The 14,563-nt window shown below is 43.2% G+C and overlaps 4 protein-coding genes across 4 annotated transcripts; 1 reads left to right on the top strand and 3 right to left on the bottom strand.

Moving 5' to 3' along the window:
• Positions 1 to 329: 329 nt before the first annotated feature.
• Positions 330 to 1,811, top strand: BCIN_11g03490 (hypothetical protein). Its single transcript, XM_024695961.1, has 2 exons — positions 330 to 803; positions 872 to 1,811. The coding sequence occupies exons 1-2, from the start codon at positions 354 to 356 to the stop codon at positions 1,295 to 1,297; spliced, it is 876 nt and encodes a 291-aa protein (XP_024551763.1). The 5' UTR covers positions 330 to 353; the 3' UTR covers positions 1,298 to 1,811.
• Positions 1,812 to 3,405: 1,594 nt separating this feature from the next.
• BCIN_11g03480 (hypothetical protein) lies at positions 3,406 to 4,687 on the bottom strand. Its single transcript, XM_024695960.1, has 4 exons — positions 4,441 to 4,687; positions 4,182 to 4,380; positions 3,670 to 4,100; positions 3,406 to 3,621 (listed from the first exon to the last, which is right to left on the bottom strand). The coding sequence occupies exons 1-4, from the start codon at positions 4,636 to 4,638 to the stop codon at positions 3,442 to 3,444; spliced, it is 1,008 nt and encodes a 335-aa protein (XP_024551762.1). The 5' UTR covers positions 4,639 to 4,687; the 3' UTR covers positions 3,406 to 3,441.
• A 3,435-nt stretch (positions 4,688 to 8,122) lies between these two features.
• Positions 8,123 to 9,576, bottom strand: BCIN_11g03470 (hypothetical protein). The gene is made up of 4 exons (XM_001556830.2): positions 9,420 to 9,576; positions 9,114 to 9,247; positions 8,837 to 8,955; positions 8,123 to 8,765 (listed from the first exon to the last, which is right to left on the bottom strand). The coding sequence occupies exons 1-4, from the start codon at positions 9,516 to 9,518 to the stop codon at positions 8,377 to 8,379; spliced, it is 741 nt and encodes a 246-aa protein (XP_001556880.1). The 5' UTR covers positions 9,519 to 9,576; the 3' UTR covers positions 8,123 to 8,376.
• Positions 9,577 to 9,997: 421 nt separating this feature from the next.
• On the bottom strand, positions 9,998 to 11,542 carry BCIN_11g03460 (hypothetical protein). The gene has a single exon (XM_024695959.1). It carries the CDS (start codon positions 11,433 to 11,435, stop codon positions 10,290 to 10,292), a length of 1,146 nt encoding a protein of 381 aa, XP_024551761.1. The 5' UTR covers positions 11,436 to 11,542; the 3' UTR covers positions 9,998 to 10,289.
• Between the last annotated feature and the right edge of the window lie 3,021 nt (positions 11,543 to 14,563).

The raw sequence follows: 14,563 nt of genomic DNA, 5'->3' as shown, positions 1-14,563 counted from the left end.
TAATGATGGACAACTGCGTTTTCTTGATGTAACTGTAGTGCATAGCCTGAAGTTGGGTGTGAGCAAGGCTTGCTATCCTCCAATCAGGAATTGAAGAGATATACTTATAGACAACCCAACCACTTGTTCTGATATAGCTATGGTGCACAGTCTGGAGTTGGGTATGATCAAGGCTTACTATCCCCCAATCATGAATTGAAGAGGTATAATTATAAACAACTACATTTTCTTGATGTGACTGTAGTGCACAGCCTGAAGTTGGGTATGATCAAGGCTTTCTATCCCCTAATCAGGAAATGCTACTCAGCCTCATCAGTAATATTGTAAATGAAAGAAATTCGTCCATAGTTCTCATGATCTGCTCGCTTCATCCACCTCTTCTTCCAGAGGATATTAAGATAGTATCGATTGAAATTTCAACTCATCCAAGACCACTCCCTCCAACTTCGACAGAACAAGATCTTGTTGTGTCCTCGAGTGAGCCTCTTACAACCGATACTTCTCTGAGCAACCTCACATCTCTTGCTTCCATTGAAATGGAAGATTTGCCAGCTGCCACAGTAGATGCATCAACACAAACTACGCCTGTGAAGCCAGTTTCCAAACAAACCCTGTGGGGTTGGTTGCGACGCACAGAAATCAAATCCAACGCGTTAGACCTACTTGCGAGGCTACTGTTTCTCATCTTCCTAGTGGGTCTTGGGACGTTTTTTTTGATAGAATACAGCACGGCTGCTGAGGCAACTGCAAAAGCAAATCGATTAGCTCTTTTCACGGCACGTGTATCATTTCCAGATCAACCGGTAAGTCGGAAGCAACACTGATATGATGTGGCATATACGCCACTATAGGCCTTGCTGATAATTTCTAGAAAATCTACACTTTAAATTTCTGTGAAAAAAGCAGCGATACTGGCTTAGATGAGTTTGCTAAATGCGACAAAGCATCTGTCAGTCCACCTGTATTGTGGAATATGGATGTGCTTGCAGAAGCTCTACAAATTATACAACCTGCCTGGCAATTTGAAGCTGTGTGTGGAATGGAAATGGTGCTTTATCCACCAGATTTGACTCTCGTGCTCTCGATTCCAATATCGACTAGTGAAAATTGTCACCTTGACTGTCTTGAACCTATTCCGGTTTCGACTTCGAAGAAACCTGGTCTGAAACTATGCTTTACAAGATTAATTGTGTGTATATGGAGCATAATTTCACCGATATTTTTGCGTGGCACCTTCCACTGGAGAGTCCGTTTCTTGGAACTTGTGCTGTTTCCTGTGTTGTTCTGGCCTTTTTGAGATCTTAATGCCAGCGCGCTCTTATTTTTCCGTGTCAGAAGTTATTATTGATACTATAATTCAGAAAAGTCTTATCAAACTATCACATCATCAATTGTGTATCGATTCTTCAGCTTAGGCTCGAAACAGCCCGCCTGCGTCAAGATAATTGGCCGCATTCTTTCAGTCTCCACGGCTTTAAACCGTGGCCCGCTCAACACCAATACTGTACTTCTTCTGGTCACCCACTTCATCGGTCTTGAATTGCAGTGTTTCATTTGCTAGTTTTAATTTTGGCTTGTCCAGGGACAGTAACCCTCTTTTCTATTTTCTGTAGGATGATCTGTCGATGTGGTCGTGGATTCTAAGTCCTGAGGAATATATAAGACTACTTAGTGATATTCAGCGGCCACGAGGTATATTTTCTGGCTTCTAGGGATTCGTCAACGGTTCTACACAAACGGCCGAGAAACAGGGTTGAAGTAAAAGGAGAGAAAATAGATTAGGGATGATGCGGGAAGAGGAAATAGTTTGACTCTGATTCGACATACTTACTTTCTATATACGCATTTTTCTATAAAACAATAGCATCATGTTTCCATCTTTGAATTGTTTGATTTAGGCATCGTAGTAGTATTCTGGTCCCGGTGAATTGATCGTTTAGCTTGCGTGCTCTTTCTCCACTTCCCTACGCCCGCTATCATTCGCTTGTCACTTCGCGTAGCTTGAGGAAAGTGTAATCAGATACTTGTATTACTATACGGCAACGCAAATTATCGTACCACCCAGTCCTCTCCATTTTTATTCTTGAAGTACACATCTACTGTTTTGATCCGATCTTTTTGAGCGTTTGGTTTCGTTGATATGCTATTCCTCACCCCCTATACTACGTTTTGTCAACGTCAAAGTCTCGTCTCAAATACCTAAGACCATATATAGTAGAAAAGATGTATAATAGGTTATGAGGGGTATTGGGGGGTGGGGGAGGAGATTGAATAACTATTGTCTGTTATTCGCAAAAGAAATGTGTATGGGTATATTAGACACAATATCACATTGCAATTGGGAATATGCCAAAAAGTAAAACACCACTCTGTTCACTTTTCGTGGATGTAGGACAAGGAATCAGTTATGTGATACAATTCCATAGTTACCAAAACACTATGTTAAACTTCCATCGGTAGCTAAATCCTCGCACGAAAGAAATTCATACAGGATACTATGTAATGTTTACAAATCGATGTTTCTCATGTAATTATCTCCAGTGTATCATATGTCAAACTCTCCTGGTTCCTACCTAGCAAGCAGGACCAGTACAGCTCCTAGTTTTACTTTCGAAGTTACAAATACTCCATCGCTTGCTCGTTCATTTAGTCGTCAGCAGTAGATCCCTAGAAATCTGACATCTTAATCTGTGTTTCTTTGTTTCGCGCTAGTTGTTCTCACTTTGCAACGCGCTCAGAAACTTTATCTCGCCACCTTTTCTCCCTTTGTGGTGATAATTGTTATTTGTCAAAAGGATTTCTCCCTTCTCGAGACTGAGCGGAGCTTGACTAGGAATTGGTATTGGGTTTTAATTTTCATCGGGCTCGGTACACCCCCAGGCACGATAGAAATCTGTTTGCTCCTCAGTCAAGGCGCAGAACCAAGGTTTTGATTCGGGTTAAGAATTTCCTGATCTTTCTCCAGAATGAACTATCATTTTGTAGCAGAAATTTATACGCCCATATAGCTTCTCATTCACGGCTTCGAATCTCTTTTCTTATTTGCCTTGTATCTATTATCAATGCGTGAATGCCGAAAAGTGTCATGTTGCGACGCTACGCTATCAAAACAATCTTTTCGATGACTAAGTTCAGTACACACGAAAGTATCTTAACTCTAACAAGATATCATGCTAAGCCGCTTTCAAGGAAAAAGTTTTCAATCCTTTTAACGCCCTCACAGAATTGTTCCCAAGGAACAGCAAGAGTGATCCTTACCCAGCCTTTTTCTTCCTCCGCGCCACCGAATCCACTCCCTGCACTGACTATGACTTTATACTGCTTCAGCCCTTGCATAAAAGTTGCTTCGTCTTCCCAAGACTTTGCACCCTTGACGAATTCGGCGAAGACTACAAAGCTCGCACTTGCGGGTAGAAATTCAATACCAAGACGAGTCAAAGTTTAAGAAAATAGGTCGTATGAATTGGCGAGAAGTTCGTGATTCTTGCTCAATAAAGCAGGAAGTTCGGTTGAGTTTAGGACATGTGTGAGCAGGAGAGCAGAGAGAGATGAACTTTGATTATAAGTTGAAATTATAGATCCAATGCGAACCATGGGGTTGGCTTGAGTGATCAAACAACCCTGCGATATTGTTAACTATCAGATATTGTGAGCGCATACTTGACATACCAGTCTAATCCCAGGTATACCGAATAGTTTACTCGTGCTCCAGAGAACATGGAGTTTGCTTTTATCGAATACTATTCCATCATCGGAGTCTGAACTATCGCCCAGTAGAGATAGTGCTGATACGAATCTATCGCTCTGCGTGTCCCCAAACTGTATCCCACCGTATACTTCATCGGAGATGTAGTGCAATCCCTTTTGCGAACACCATTTCAAAATCGACTGCAGTGCAGATTTCGAATAACATCGTCCAAATGGATTGTGTGGGTTACAGATAATCAATCCCTTGATACATTTCGGATTGGTAGCACCATCATAGGCCGCTTCGAGAGCAGGAATCAATGGATTTGAAGAAAGAGCCGTAGAATATGGTGCGGGATAAACAGGGGCAAGTTTAGCACCAGCATGGCAGTAGATATATGCGCCGAAAGAATCTATTCGAGTCAGTATAGCGATTTAATGATGATAGAAGCTGAAACTTCTGTAGACAAATGGTATGGGGTGCAAACTCCAACAAGGACCGGGAACAAGAAGGGAATCTCCTGGCTCGCATATACTGGATGCAAGAGCATCGAGACTAAACCCGGCTCCAGCGGCAACGACAAAGTGATCGGGAGTAACGAGAGTTGATGGCTGGAAATATGTATTGAAGAACGAGGATAGTGCTTGCATCAGGGAAGGATCTCCTCCTAGTCCCATTGGGTAGTTGAAAGTCTATTTGAGATATAATAAAGTGAGAAATGAGTCATGATTTATTAGAGAAACGCTACTGACCTTCTGAGTTAAATTCTTTGCAATGTCACTTTTACAAATATCCAACAATTCACCACGAATAAGTTGATTGCCGGCCAGAGATAAGTTGACTAGTTCAGGATTAGGCTCAGCATGGTCGGCGGCGGCAGCGGCAGGAAGCAGATTATGAATGATATCATTCATACGATTCGATATCGGAGCCACTTGTGTTTCCGCCATTTTTGGTGTTTTTGAGTGTTCAAAGAATTTCTAACAAGATAACGAGACCTACGACAGAGAAACCATCATCTACATATGGTTCGTTAACTCTTACTATCTGTATCGGAGGCCCACCTCTATCAATAATAACGCAAGGTCAGGCAAGTTACTGGGCATATGAGTGGGGATAATGTATTGCTTGCCAGGACCTAGGGAGTGAAGGCTTAACAGATCATGATGCTTTAGCAATTCTCTGAGTGAACGATGGAAGTATGATGCGCAAAATCACAAAAGACTGAAACACGGTACTGTGATACCGACTACAAGGATTGGAATGTGCTTCACAGGGGCTCAATCTCCTGTATATTCAAGCAATTCCCATCAATTGCCTTCCGTTTGTAGGAAGCAGCCACCTCAATTATCTTATAACATAATCCGGTAGACTGGTACCATAATCTTGCACGGCCCTCATCGGGTAAGAATCCCGAAATATCTTAATTGCGGCGCATACTGAATGCATCCACTCGGATTGCAGAATCCGCAATCCCCATCGAATAATCTTTAACTGATTGCGGCGTCTTACTCTGGGATGTTGATTTCCATGTAAGTGCAGATCGTTGTAAAACCTGACGACAGCCGCAATGTAGCAACCAGACTAATATAGATTTCCGGGCCATCCTCTTAAAATCGTAATAAAAAAAAGGACCAGCTGTTTTTAAGGTGGTATAATTCCGCCAGTCGTCCCGAGGTTTCGCCAAAGCCCCACCTACCCCCTGACCAGCTTCTGGAACCGATGTCCAAGAAGAGATCTCATCGCAAGTCCTCGCCGCACTATTTTTTGATCATTGATAGGAAGGTCGTATTACAACTCGATTGAAAATCTATTCGCGTACTCAAGATGTCTGAAAATAGCGAAGCTAAAAAACATGTTTTCTTCCTTATCCGGTGTTCTGGAGGACATACATGCATCACCCCGCCGATTTCAGACACTGCGGCAAGTACCCAGATATACATGAATCGATAACATTTTGTGACGCAATATAGCTCAATGTGAAACTTTGATAATGAGCCATGCTTATGGGAACGAAATAGCCCCGGCGCTATATCTGCTACCATAAAGTAAGCATTATTGGAGAATGCAGGAGTGCGGCACGTCCAGATAGCTGGAACGTAATCCATGCAAGGTCACAGTCAAGTAGTAAAGTTTGTTTGCCCTCTACTTTTATGGACCAAGGGAAGTATTGTCTTTGCCGGCGTGACCAAATGATCGAAAAGTAGCGATTATTCTGCAGGTGACAAGGCAAAGTAAACTTGATCTTTATTTGTGCGGATCAAAGAAGTTGCTCTCTTTATACACTAAGACCTAAAAATGGACACTATGAGAATTTGACAAGAAGACTAGAGCACGGCCCCTCAAGAATCAGCGTCAAAGTATATAATACCAAGAAACCCCCCGAGGATCAAGGATTCTCAACTGAATTCTACGATCCTTTTATCATCAACTTAGAAACGCTCTTAATCTTCATTGGGGTATGTTCCCTAACAACTAAGTTTTATAGTGGTGCTATTCACAAGATAAACCCCAAGGATCGGATATTTTAAACTTCATTCGTCGTGTTCGCTATCTACTCAATTCGTAAGTAATCTCACAAGTTACACGATTTCGTAACATCAAAATGATGACTTTGTTTAGAGGCGGAAAGACAAACTTTTCAAATTTTTAATAAGGACGGCCAGAGGCGTCATCTGAGTTTCAAGAGCAAGACAAATTGTTTTTAATACCTTTTTTAATCTCACCGAAAGACTTTTTCGAGTAGTTCGGTGGGGAAAAAACAAGATCAAATATGGTATTGTTGGACTCGATCCAGAAGGCTGCTTAAAGGATCCTCAATAGAAACCCCCGTTGAAGATTATCTGAAGAACGAAATGGGACTTTGACACAGTTAGCCTTCAGTACAAATCAGAATTCCACGAAGTTTCTGGAACCTTTGAGATCGGAAGAACTGTAACAACCAAGGTGTTGAGAAGGGAGATTCAAAGCAATCCGTCCGCTCAAAAACTTTGGACGAGTAACTTTGGGGATCTACCTCCTGCCAGAATCAAAGTTGGCAGTGTCATTGCATCAAATTTGTTTGTGTTTGCTCCGAATGACACGTGTCATTTACCTTTAGTCGACAATGAAGTCGAAATTCGAGTCGAGGCTGTGGGAATATCACTTGCAAACCATAACCGAACGATCAGGAAACTTTAGGAGAAGACATCAGCTATGATAAATATGCCAATGAGTTTGCTGGAGCTGTATCCCGCTCAGATGGCAGTTCAGGGCTCAAATCTGGACAGTTGGTCTGTGGTTTAAAGCCGAACCCTTCAAGCATGGTGACATACTCGAATCATCTCGGTTAAACTTGATGATAATTGAGCGTCGATAGTGTTTTACAAAGATCAACTATGAATCCTTTTTTCCCCGGAGGGAGAAGCTCTATCTGGTATTACGACTTACGTCAGCCTTGGGTTTTATAATAGCAGTCAATTTGCTGAATCTAATTCTATAAATGTTCGTAGATCATAGCCGACAAGTCGAACACTGCAGGGTAATATCGACCCGATTAGATGAACAATATCCAGCCAATATTAAGAATATACATACTGATTCAAGTATCAATATATTAAATATTACTATTCGGAGTTATTATCATAAAGCTATAACTCGTACTAAGTGTATCTGAATGTATTTATTTGCTAATAGAAGAGGCAGCAAATAATCAGCATTTATAGATGACGTAGTCTGGAGCTCCAATTTCTGTTCAAATAACCAAGCACCTGATACCCACATATAAGTTTTCACTACCTGTTCAATACTGTCTTATACAGTTATGAGTACGAACAGAACAATTCTTCGAGGGCTATTGAAGCTCTAAATGAGCCATCTGATCCAGAAACGCCTCGCTTCAGCCTGATAGTCTTCCGATGTTCTAATCGACCATTTTCGATCATGAAAGTTCCCCGCGCTCCTACCCTAAGAAATTCTCTCAGCCAAATCAATGTTCCGAGTACGGCAGGATGAATTTTATGGAATCACTCACACGTTAGTTGGACAGCCGGTATCGTGGATTCACATTGGCGATATATTAATTAGCATCAGAGAAAGACTGATCTGACGGGAAGAGGCTTAGTAATTATGCTAGTGGTGCAATTCCTCAAACACGAGATATTGGTTAAATAAGATAGATGTATGCTCAACTTAGCAGAAGGAAGTGAGGAGAAGTGAAGAAGGGAAAAATCGCTCTTTTAGTTGTACAAATTATCTTTGAGATGCTCCCAATGCATTTGGGCTTGCCGCTTTTCCTGACATATGTTTTTGATCTGACTTATTAGTTCAATTCAAGCAAGAGGTTGGCTTTGCAGGTTGAGGATTACTTCACTCGAAAAACTTATTGTAGGTCCTCGTGCCTCTTTATTTTCAAAGGCGATTGATTAGACACTAGGCTTTTCTCTATCCTGAAATTGAGATACAAGCTTTCCTCGCTTAGACCAACATCCACTATACATCTATATTTAACGGAACTTTGGCAGATATGAATTGGCAATCATATATTGCTATGCCTGGCGGACTTTTGTTCTTGACAACCTATATCCATATACCAAACTCCATCATTGCAAATGCACGCTTCGCTTCCCTTCCAATTCCAATCCTTAACAAATAAGATATTCCCTTTTACTTTCGCCCTTCTTTGGAAGCCACGTAAAATAATGCTAGCTTCAGTCACTATCTTCCCCATTATCCAGCGCCTCATCGTCTACCTCTTTTTCTTCTGCCTCCTCAACATCGAACTTCTCTTCTCCGTCATCATCTTCCCTTGCTTCACCCTCCCCTTCTTCTTCGTCCTCGCCTTCCTCTCCTTCCACTTCTTCATCATGCTCTTCGTCTGCATCTATTTCGTCATCATGTTCTTCTTGTGCCTCTCCACTTCCCCCACTGCTCCCATCTCGCCTAACCTTTTTAGCCTTGGGTTCTCCATCTCCTTCTCGATCCAACATTTCCGAATCGCCCTCTCCATCTTCACCTCCCGCTTGACCTCCCGGTCCTTTATCCGCTGCGACTTTCTTTTTATGTGTATTTCTTTTGTCGCTTTGCAATTCGATAAACTCTAATAGCCATTCAATCATGATTAGCCTCCGAGAACGCCCATACCCATCCAATATGGAATGGAATACTAACTCGCAAGTTCCGCCTCCAACCTCGGTTTAAAATCAGGAAATTCTATATCCTCCAACGCCTTAAAAACATCTTGCGGCGCTATCGTTTTAACACTTCGGCTGTGTGCGTTCTCGTTTGCACTATTTCATTCATAATCGCATTAGCAATCTGCTCACACAAGTTCTCCTTCAATTCTTCTTTTCTCTGTTGAACTATCACTTTAGTCGTTTCCCCAATCTCAAACAGCTTCCCCCCGCCCCCCATTTCTCCGATCTTCAAAAGAACCCTAATTACTCACTGTGTAGCCAAATAATTAACAAAGATCGTTGCGCTCTTCCCCATCGCCAACATCGCATTTCCTTGGATCTGCGTATTAGGCGGCAACACACTCTTCGCCAATCGCGTTACGATACTCTTTGGGAGACTGAGATCCTGCCCATCACCATATACATTAGTTCGACGTGTAGCTCGAATGCGAGGAGAGAAATCAAAGTAACCGAGCTCATCCAGAGTCAATGGATCCCGATTCGGGCAATTCCAATCGAGGAGAAGAATTGGAGTCCGGTCCGGCCATAAAGTAAGGGAAGTAATTGTAAAAACAAACCTCAATAGTAGTTCCCTCTCGAACTACCGTCGTTTCTTTGACAGGTGTAGCTTCATCTCCAACGACCGGCTTCACGACATCGCTCTTTCGTGGAGGCATTTTGAAATGTTCGTATTCGTGGGAAGAAGAAATTGGGGTGTGCGGTGGTAGTGACGTCGAGGATAGAAATAGTAGTTTGGTTCATGGGTTTGTCTTTAAGCAAATGCAATTGGGCAATTCATTCTTATTTGGGAGGCGGTGAATTGTCTAAACCTGGGAAACGCGCTGACGCGAAACCCGTGTAGAGTCACGTGAAAGCTTCACACTGTGGCTCATGGGGGTATGGCTTTGAACTGTGAGCGAGGCTGTAGAATTTGACGCTTACTGTATCTTAAATTTCGAGGTATTGTGCTAAAGATTAGTTTGCGAGGTCAATTGTCTCCTCTACTAATAACCTTGAGCAGGGTACTCGGACAGTGTTACTTTGACTTTTTCAGATGTGTGAGCGCAATCTACAGATTTGAAGCACTGAAAACCCTGGAACAATTGAAGCCAAAGCTTATTTGTGTTGATTTTACATTTAAATTGTCATCTCTGCATGCTATATCATGCCTATGTGTATTTCTTCTGTTGCTTCAGTCACCGGACTGTGCATATCATAACTAAAATCTCTCATCGAGTGGTGAATTTCAAATTCCCAGTCCACAAGTGCCAACAATGTTGCACCGATTAGCATGGTTTCTTCCCCGAGTTGTCAAGCTCCACCAATATGAACAAATCCTCCTTGGTATCAATATATGTAACCCTCCGTCATTTATAACAAACTAACTCCACTGCCCCCATAACCCAAACAATGCATTTAAGAAAAAGAACTGGCGTCCAGGCCTAATACTATGAGATGGCCAACCCAATCTCACGGTCGTTATCCCAGAACGACGGGTTCGCAACACGCGGTGGTGGTCTTGGTGATAATGATGTGACTGGCCCAGGAGTCCCCGGGCCTGGCGTCATTTCTCGAAATGACATGGGTGAATCGTTGTAGTCTCTGTGGTTGTAATCTTTATGGATTCGGAAGTCATCTTCTGGATCGTACCATGTTGCTACCCTGTCGTTGGCTCTTAATTCTTTTGATTCGCCTCCATTGCCACTTTTGATACTCCACATGCTTCTCGCACTAAGACTACTCCTTCTGCTCTTCGTGCGTGCATGACCTCCTGACTTCGACAACCTTGATCTATGCCGTTCGGTTGGTTTTATGAATGGTTCCGCTCCCGGCATGATTTCGTCTGTAAGGCCAACTCTAGCGTTCGGAGCCTGGGCGAGGAAAGTAGGGGTATCAGGTACGTATCCTGAGATACCTGAAGGGTAAAATGTAGATCGTGTTCGAATAGATGTAGGAGAAGCAGTCCACGTCCAGCCCGGAGAGTGCGCCATTTGTATTGTATTGGATTGAAAGAAATCTCGACCTCCAGTCTCTTTGTCGAATACCAAGTCTTCACCCATAAACACTTTCCTTTCATTCCCAGAGCGTCGCCATGATTCAATTTCGCTATCGTCTATCGGAGTAACTCCTCTTCCTGTGAAACTACGTTCCCTTCGATATCGCTTGAAAAGATATATAGCAATTGAAACAACAACGATAGCGAGTGTACCGAGGACGGAGGCGAGAATGATTATCAGTGTATTGCGATTAATACCAGAACTTGTAGATGAAGCTGCTGTTGGAGTCGATAGAAGATCACTCGTTGTGGCTGTTGATGCAACTCCGGCATTGCCGGCCGAGTGCTCTGCTCCAGACGTTGAAGAGGCTGATAGAATAGAAGAGATAGCGATTGTGTTTGTGATCAATGATGTGGCTGTAGATAACGTGGATGTCGATTCATCCTTCCTCGAGCTCGAGGACTCTAGGTTTGTTGTACTAGGGGATTTTGAAGGTGATGGTTCTGATATTGAGAAATCATTGATAGCAACGAGTGTTTGAGCGGATGATAGAAGAAATAACATCAATGTTGCGAACAACAAATGAATGCCCCGCATTATGATGAAGTGAGGTTGCTTGGCTAAGGAGCAAATATCAAGCTCGATTTATATGATCAAAACATTGTTGTCAGTCGTTAGACCGTTGAACCGACTGGGTCCTTTCCTTGCTTCTCACTATTTGGTCTTGATTGAAAGATGTCGTAATGAATATGAAATAGAAATGAACGAAAGAGGATGAAGAAGGCCAGGGTGAAGAGAAATAAGAGAATAAGCCTTGGGATCTATTGATCCTCAGAGACCAGCCCAAATATACTGACAGATCTGGTTCAGACGTAATGAAGGTCCCAGACCAACTCAAGATGCAGGCACCAGTACCTATATAAGAATAACAAAAGTAGTCGTATACGGTAGTTGGAGCTACTTTTTCAAGTGGAGAAAGCATCAGTGTTGACTACGGAGCGGCATAAGCGTCTTACCTGTGGTCTGTGGGATCGGGATCATTTGATGGCTGAATGCAAATGTGCTGTGTGGCATGATGGTATCATCGAACAAACAAAGAACTGAACTGAGCTGCAGGTGGGTGTGCAGAAGTGCAGAAGTGCAGAATTAGATCCTTGCCCATCTTTCCGACCTTGGGCAGTCAATACACCTACCCAGCCTGACCCAGGACGACCCAGGGGCAAGTGCAAGCTATTCTTGGTGGGGTGAGCAAACACTGAAATCAATATCTATTGGCTCTCCCAGTTTCCCTGGCTCGAAACCAATAGTCTTTGAAGGCCAGTGAGTGGTTGATGTTGAGCTGTTTTCCGATGTAACCTAGTTGAAGTCCTCGGAGATTTTGTGTAGTCACTGAAGTGAACGAATGACAGCTTGACATGATATTTGACGCCATTGCCGAAACGTGCCTCGCATATTGAGTTACAAGGTACGTGACATGGAAAAAACTTGTGGCTAGGGTTATACAATTCAAGAGTGGATTAGGATGGACTTGGAGCTAGTCGACAAGAGGAAGGGTTCGAGCGTGATGGAGTGGTTGAGATTGAAAAGGACTGGGTTTGTCATTTGCCAATATAGAAACTAGACCGTGCAGAAACGTGCCGAGAAGAAGTGGATTATTCTATCAATCACCCTGGTTCGAACTCCAATCTTCGACAGACGAACTCTTCGGATCTTCAACGGATTTTAACCACAGAACACCACGTTCGCCGCCGCAAAACATGCACATGTAGAGCAGGTCATCAAGGTGACAGTGTAGTCAGTTGACTCGCTGCAGCATAAACAGTGGTTGGCAAGTGACGATATCTTGGTAGGTCCAGCGGCGTAGGATAGAATCGAGACATGGTAAACTCCCATTAATTCATGCAACCATCAATTATTATCACGATGGCACGGAATGTTTCCGAGAGAGAGAAAAAAAGAAAGAGGCATGAATCAAGTCACAGAAGGCTTCCCGAGATTCAATATTGATGGCTATTTCGACGGGAAGAGGTATCGAGGTATTGACGCGATGAAGCGGTGAGTAAGGAACTCCAGTCATTCAGTGCAGTAGTCAACGGGGCGATAATCATAAATCGCCTCCCAGTCCATTTAGCACGCAGTCAAATTCAGCCCCTTCATGTCGATGAATCGTTCAAACAGGGTTTCGAATGGTGACACGAGTAGTAGAAGTTTTGATCGGATCTTGGTAATCATGTCAGCGTGGCATCCTCGTCCCTGCTTGTCGTGCAAGATACCAATACTCTATGAGACTGAGTGGAGTGGCGGAGGTATAAGTTTCAAGTCGACGAGTACATATGCAGGATGTCTGCAATCCCATATCCAATGCCAGCATTCAATTGGACGAAGAGAAGCAAAAATTTCCTGATCTACAAACTCCGGCTCAAGATATTCATTTCGAAATCCGAATATCTTGTTTTTCGATGCTAATGTCAGCTGCAATCAGTTGTCCAAGCCTCCATGTGGTACCATTATTGCACTACGCCGATAGGGTTATGTGATATTGAAATTCTTCTCCATACTCCATACAAAACGTGGAACATGCGTGCTACTGACATGACTTCCTCTGCCTATATTCAGTAGTACAGTCGGCTGAGAACGGTACCTGACATGCCATCTACTGTTCCTTAACCTGACATCTTAGCTATTTTACCATCCCCTGGCCATCTAATAGTCTCATCCCTCTCAAAATCTTGAGTTCTCTCGGTGCAACAGCCGACTTCGAGCCTTAGACCGAGTGACCCAATCAAAAGGAAACTTCCGTACACCCACAAAGCTCATCAAGTATATTATGATCTGCGAAAGCCGTTTGAATTTCTTTTGTGCTATTGAAATTCGCTCCGATTTGGGGGAACACCGCATCAAAGCGTACACAGCTACATGATAATTTGTTGTGGGCGTTGCTGATATTGGCACATGGCGATCCCCCAAATATAGAGTGGTAAAAACATGAAGATGGGAACCCCTTCATCGCTTCTCCGCATTTTCATGTCGGTCAAAACGACTCAACCTTCCCGAATCTTAAACTGCCACGGTACTGGTGGTATAACAATTATCATATTGATGCGGCAACGTCGGATGCCCTACGAGGTGTCATAGTATGAAGCTTTCAATGTCTCGCAAAACATCGTAGTTAGGAGCTTTAGCTCATCCATACCCACGACGGCCCGAGAAAAAGAAAGCAAAGCTTTAGATGACCGTGGCCCGGTTCAAAGGAAATTGAATGTCAGCCACGGACACTTCCCCCTCATTCAGTCCTATCTCATATCTAATCCTTTGGCGTATTCTGCAGTGCGGGTGGATGTCAGCAGCGAAGACTAACTACCTACATAGGTGCTTCTTCACTATGAGGTAAGATCCAAGACATGCTAGTTAAATTGTCTACTCCACAAACACTATTGCATGCCATCTATGACTCTATTCCCCTTCTTGGCTATCGAACTATGTAGGTTCTGGAGGATCTACCTTGGGCTTTCCAATGGCTAACTCACAATCGAATGGATTTCTAGAACTACACCCAAAGCACAATGCCAAAGCTCAGTATTCAGCCTTCTCACCGAGTACGAACCCAGAATACTGTCCCAATCGCAAAATTCCCAGCAGAGAGGTTGACCCTTTCGGCTATGCCCCCAATTTCTAATCATTTTAGACCCCAATCCGAAACACCAGCGCATTCTATCCCGCGTTCA

Source organism: Botrytis cinerea, chromosome 11 (assembly GCF_000143535.2).
Source record: "Botrytis cinerea B05.10 chromosome 11, complete sequence".
NCBI lineage: Eukaryota > Fungi > Ascomycota > Leotiomycetes > Helotiales > Sclerotiniaceae > Botrytis > Botrytis cinerea.
The sequence above is the reverse complement of the archived record's forward strand: the minus strand, read 5'-3'. Positions and strand labels throughout refer to the sequence as shown.

Bases quoted from the DNA above. Each gene is read 5' to 3' on its own strand.
- BCIN_11g03490 (XM_024695961.1), top strand. From the start codon at position 354: ATGATCTGCTCGCTTCATCCACCTCTTCTTCCAGAGGATATTAAGATA. The intron at 804-871 runs GTAAGTCGGAAG...GATAATTTCTAG, and splicing joins TATCATTTCCAGATCAACCG to AAAATCTACACTTTAAATTT.
- BCIN_11g03480 (XM_024695960.1), bottom strand. From the start codon at position 4,638: ATGGCGGAAACACAAGTGGCTCCGATATCGAATCGTATGAATGATATC. The intron at 4,381-4,440 runs GTCAGTAGCGTT...TATCTCAAATAG, and splicing joins CAAAGAATTTAACTCAGAAG to ACTTTCAACTACCCAATGGG. The intron at 3,622-3,669 runs GTATGTCAAGTA...ACAATATCGCAG, and splicing joins GTATACCTGGGATTAGACTG to GGTTGTTTGATCACTCAAGC.
- BCIN_11g03470 (XM_001556830.2), bottom strand. From the start codon at position 9,518: ATGCCTCCACGAAAGAGCGATGTCGTGAAGCCGGTCGTTGGAGATGAA. The intron at 9,248-9,419 runs GTTTGTTTTTAC...GGTGATGGGCAG, and splicing joins GAGAGGGAACTACTATTGAG to GATCTCAGTCTCCCAAAGAG. The intron at 8,956-9,113 runs GTGAGTAATTAG...TGAATGAAATAG, and splicing joins GTTAATTATTTGGCTACACA to TGCAAACGAGAACGCACACA.
- BCIN_11g03460 (XM_024695959.1), bottom strand. From the start codon at position 11,435: ATGCGGGGCATTCATTTGTTGTTCGCAACATTGATGTTATTTCTTCTA.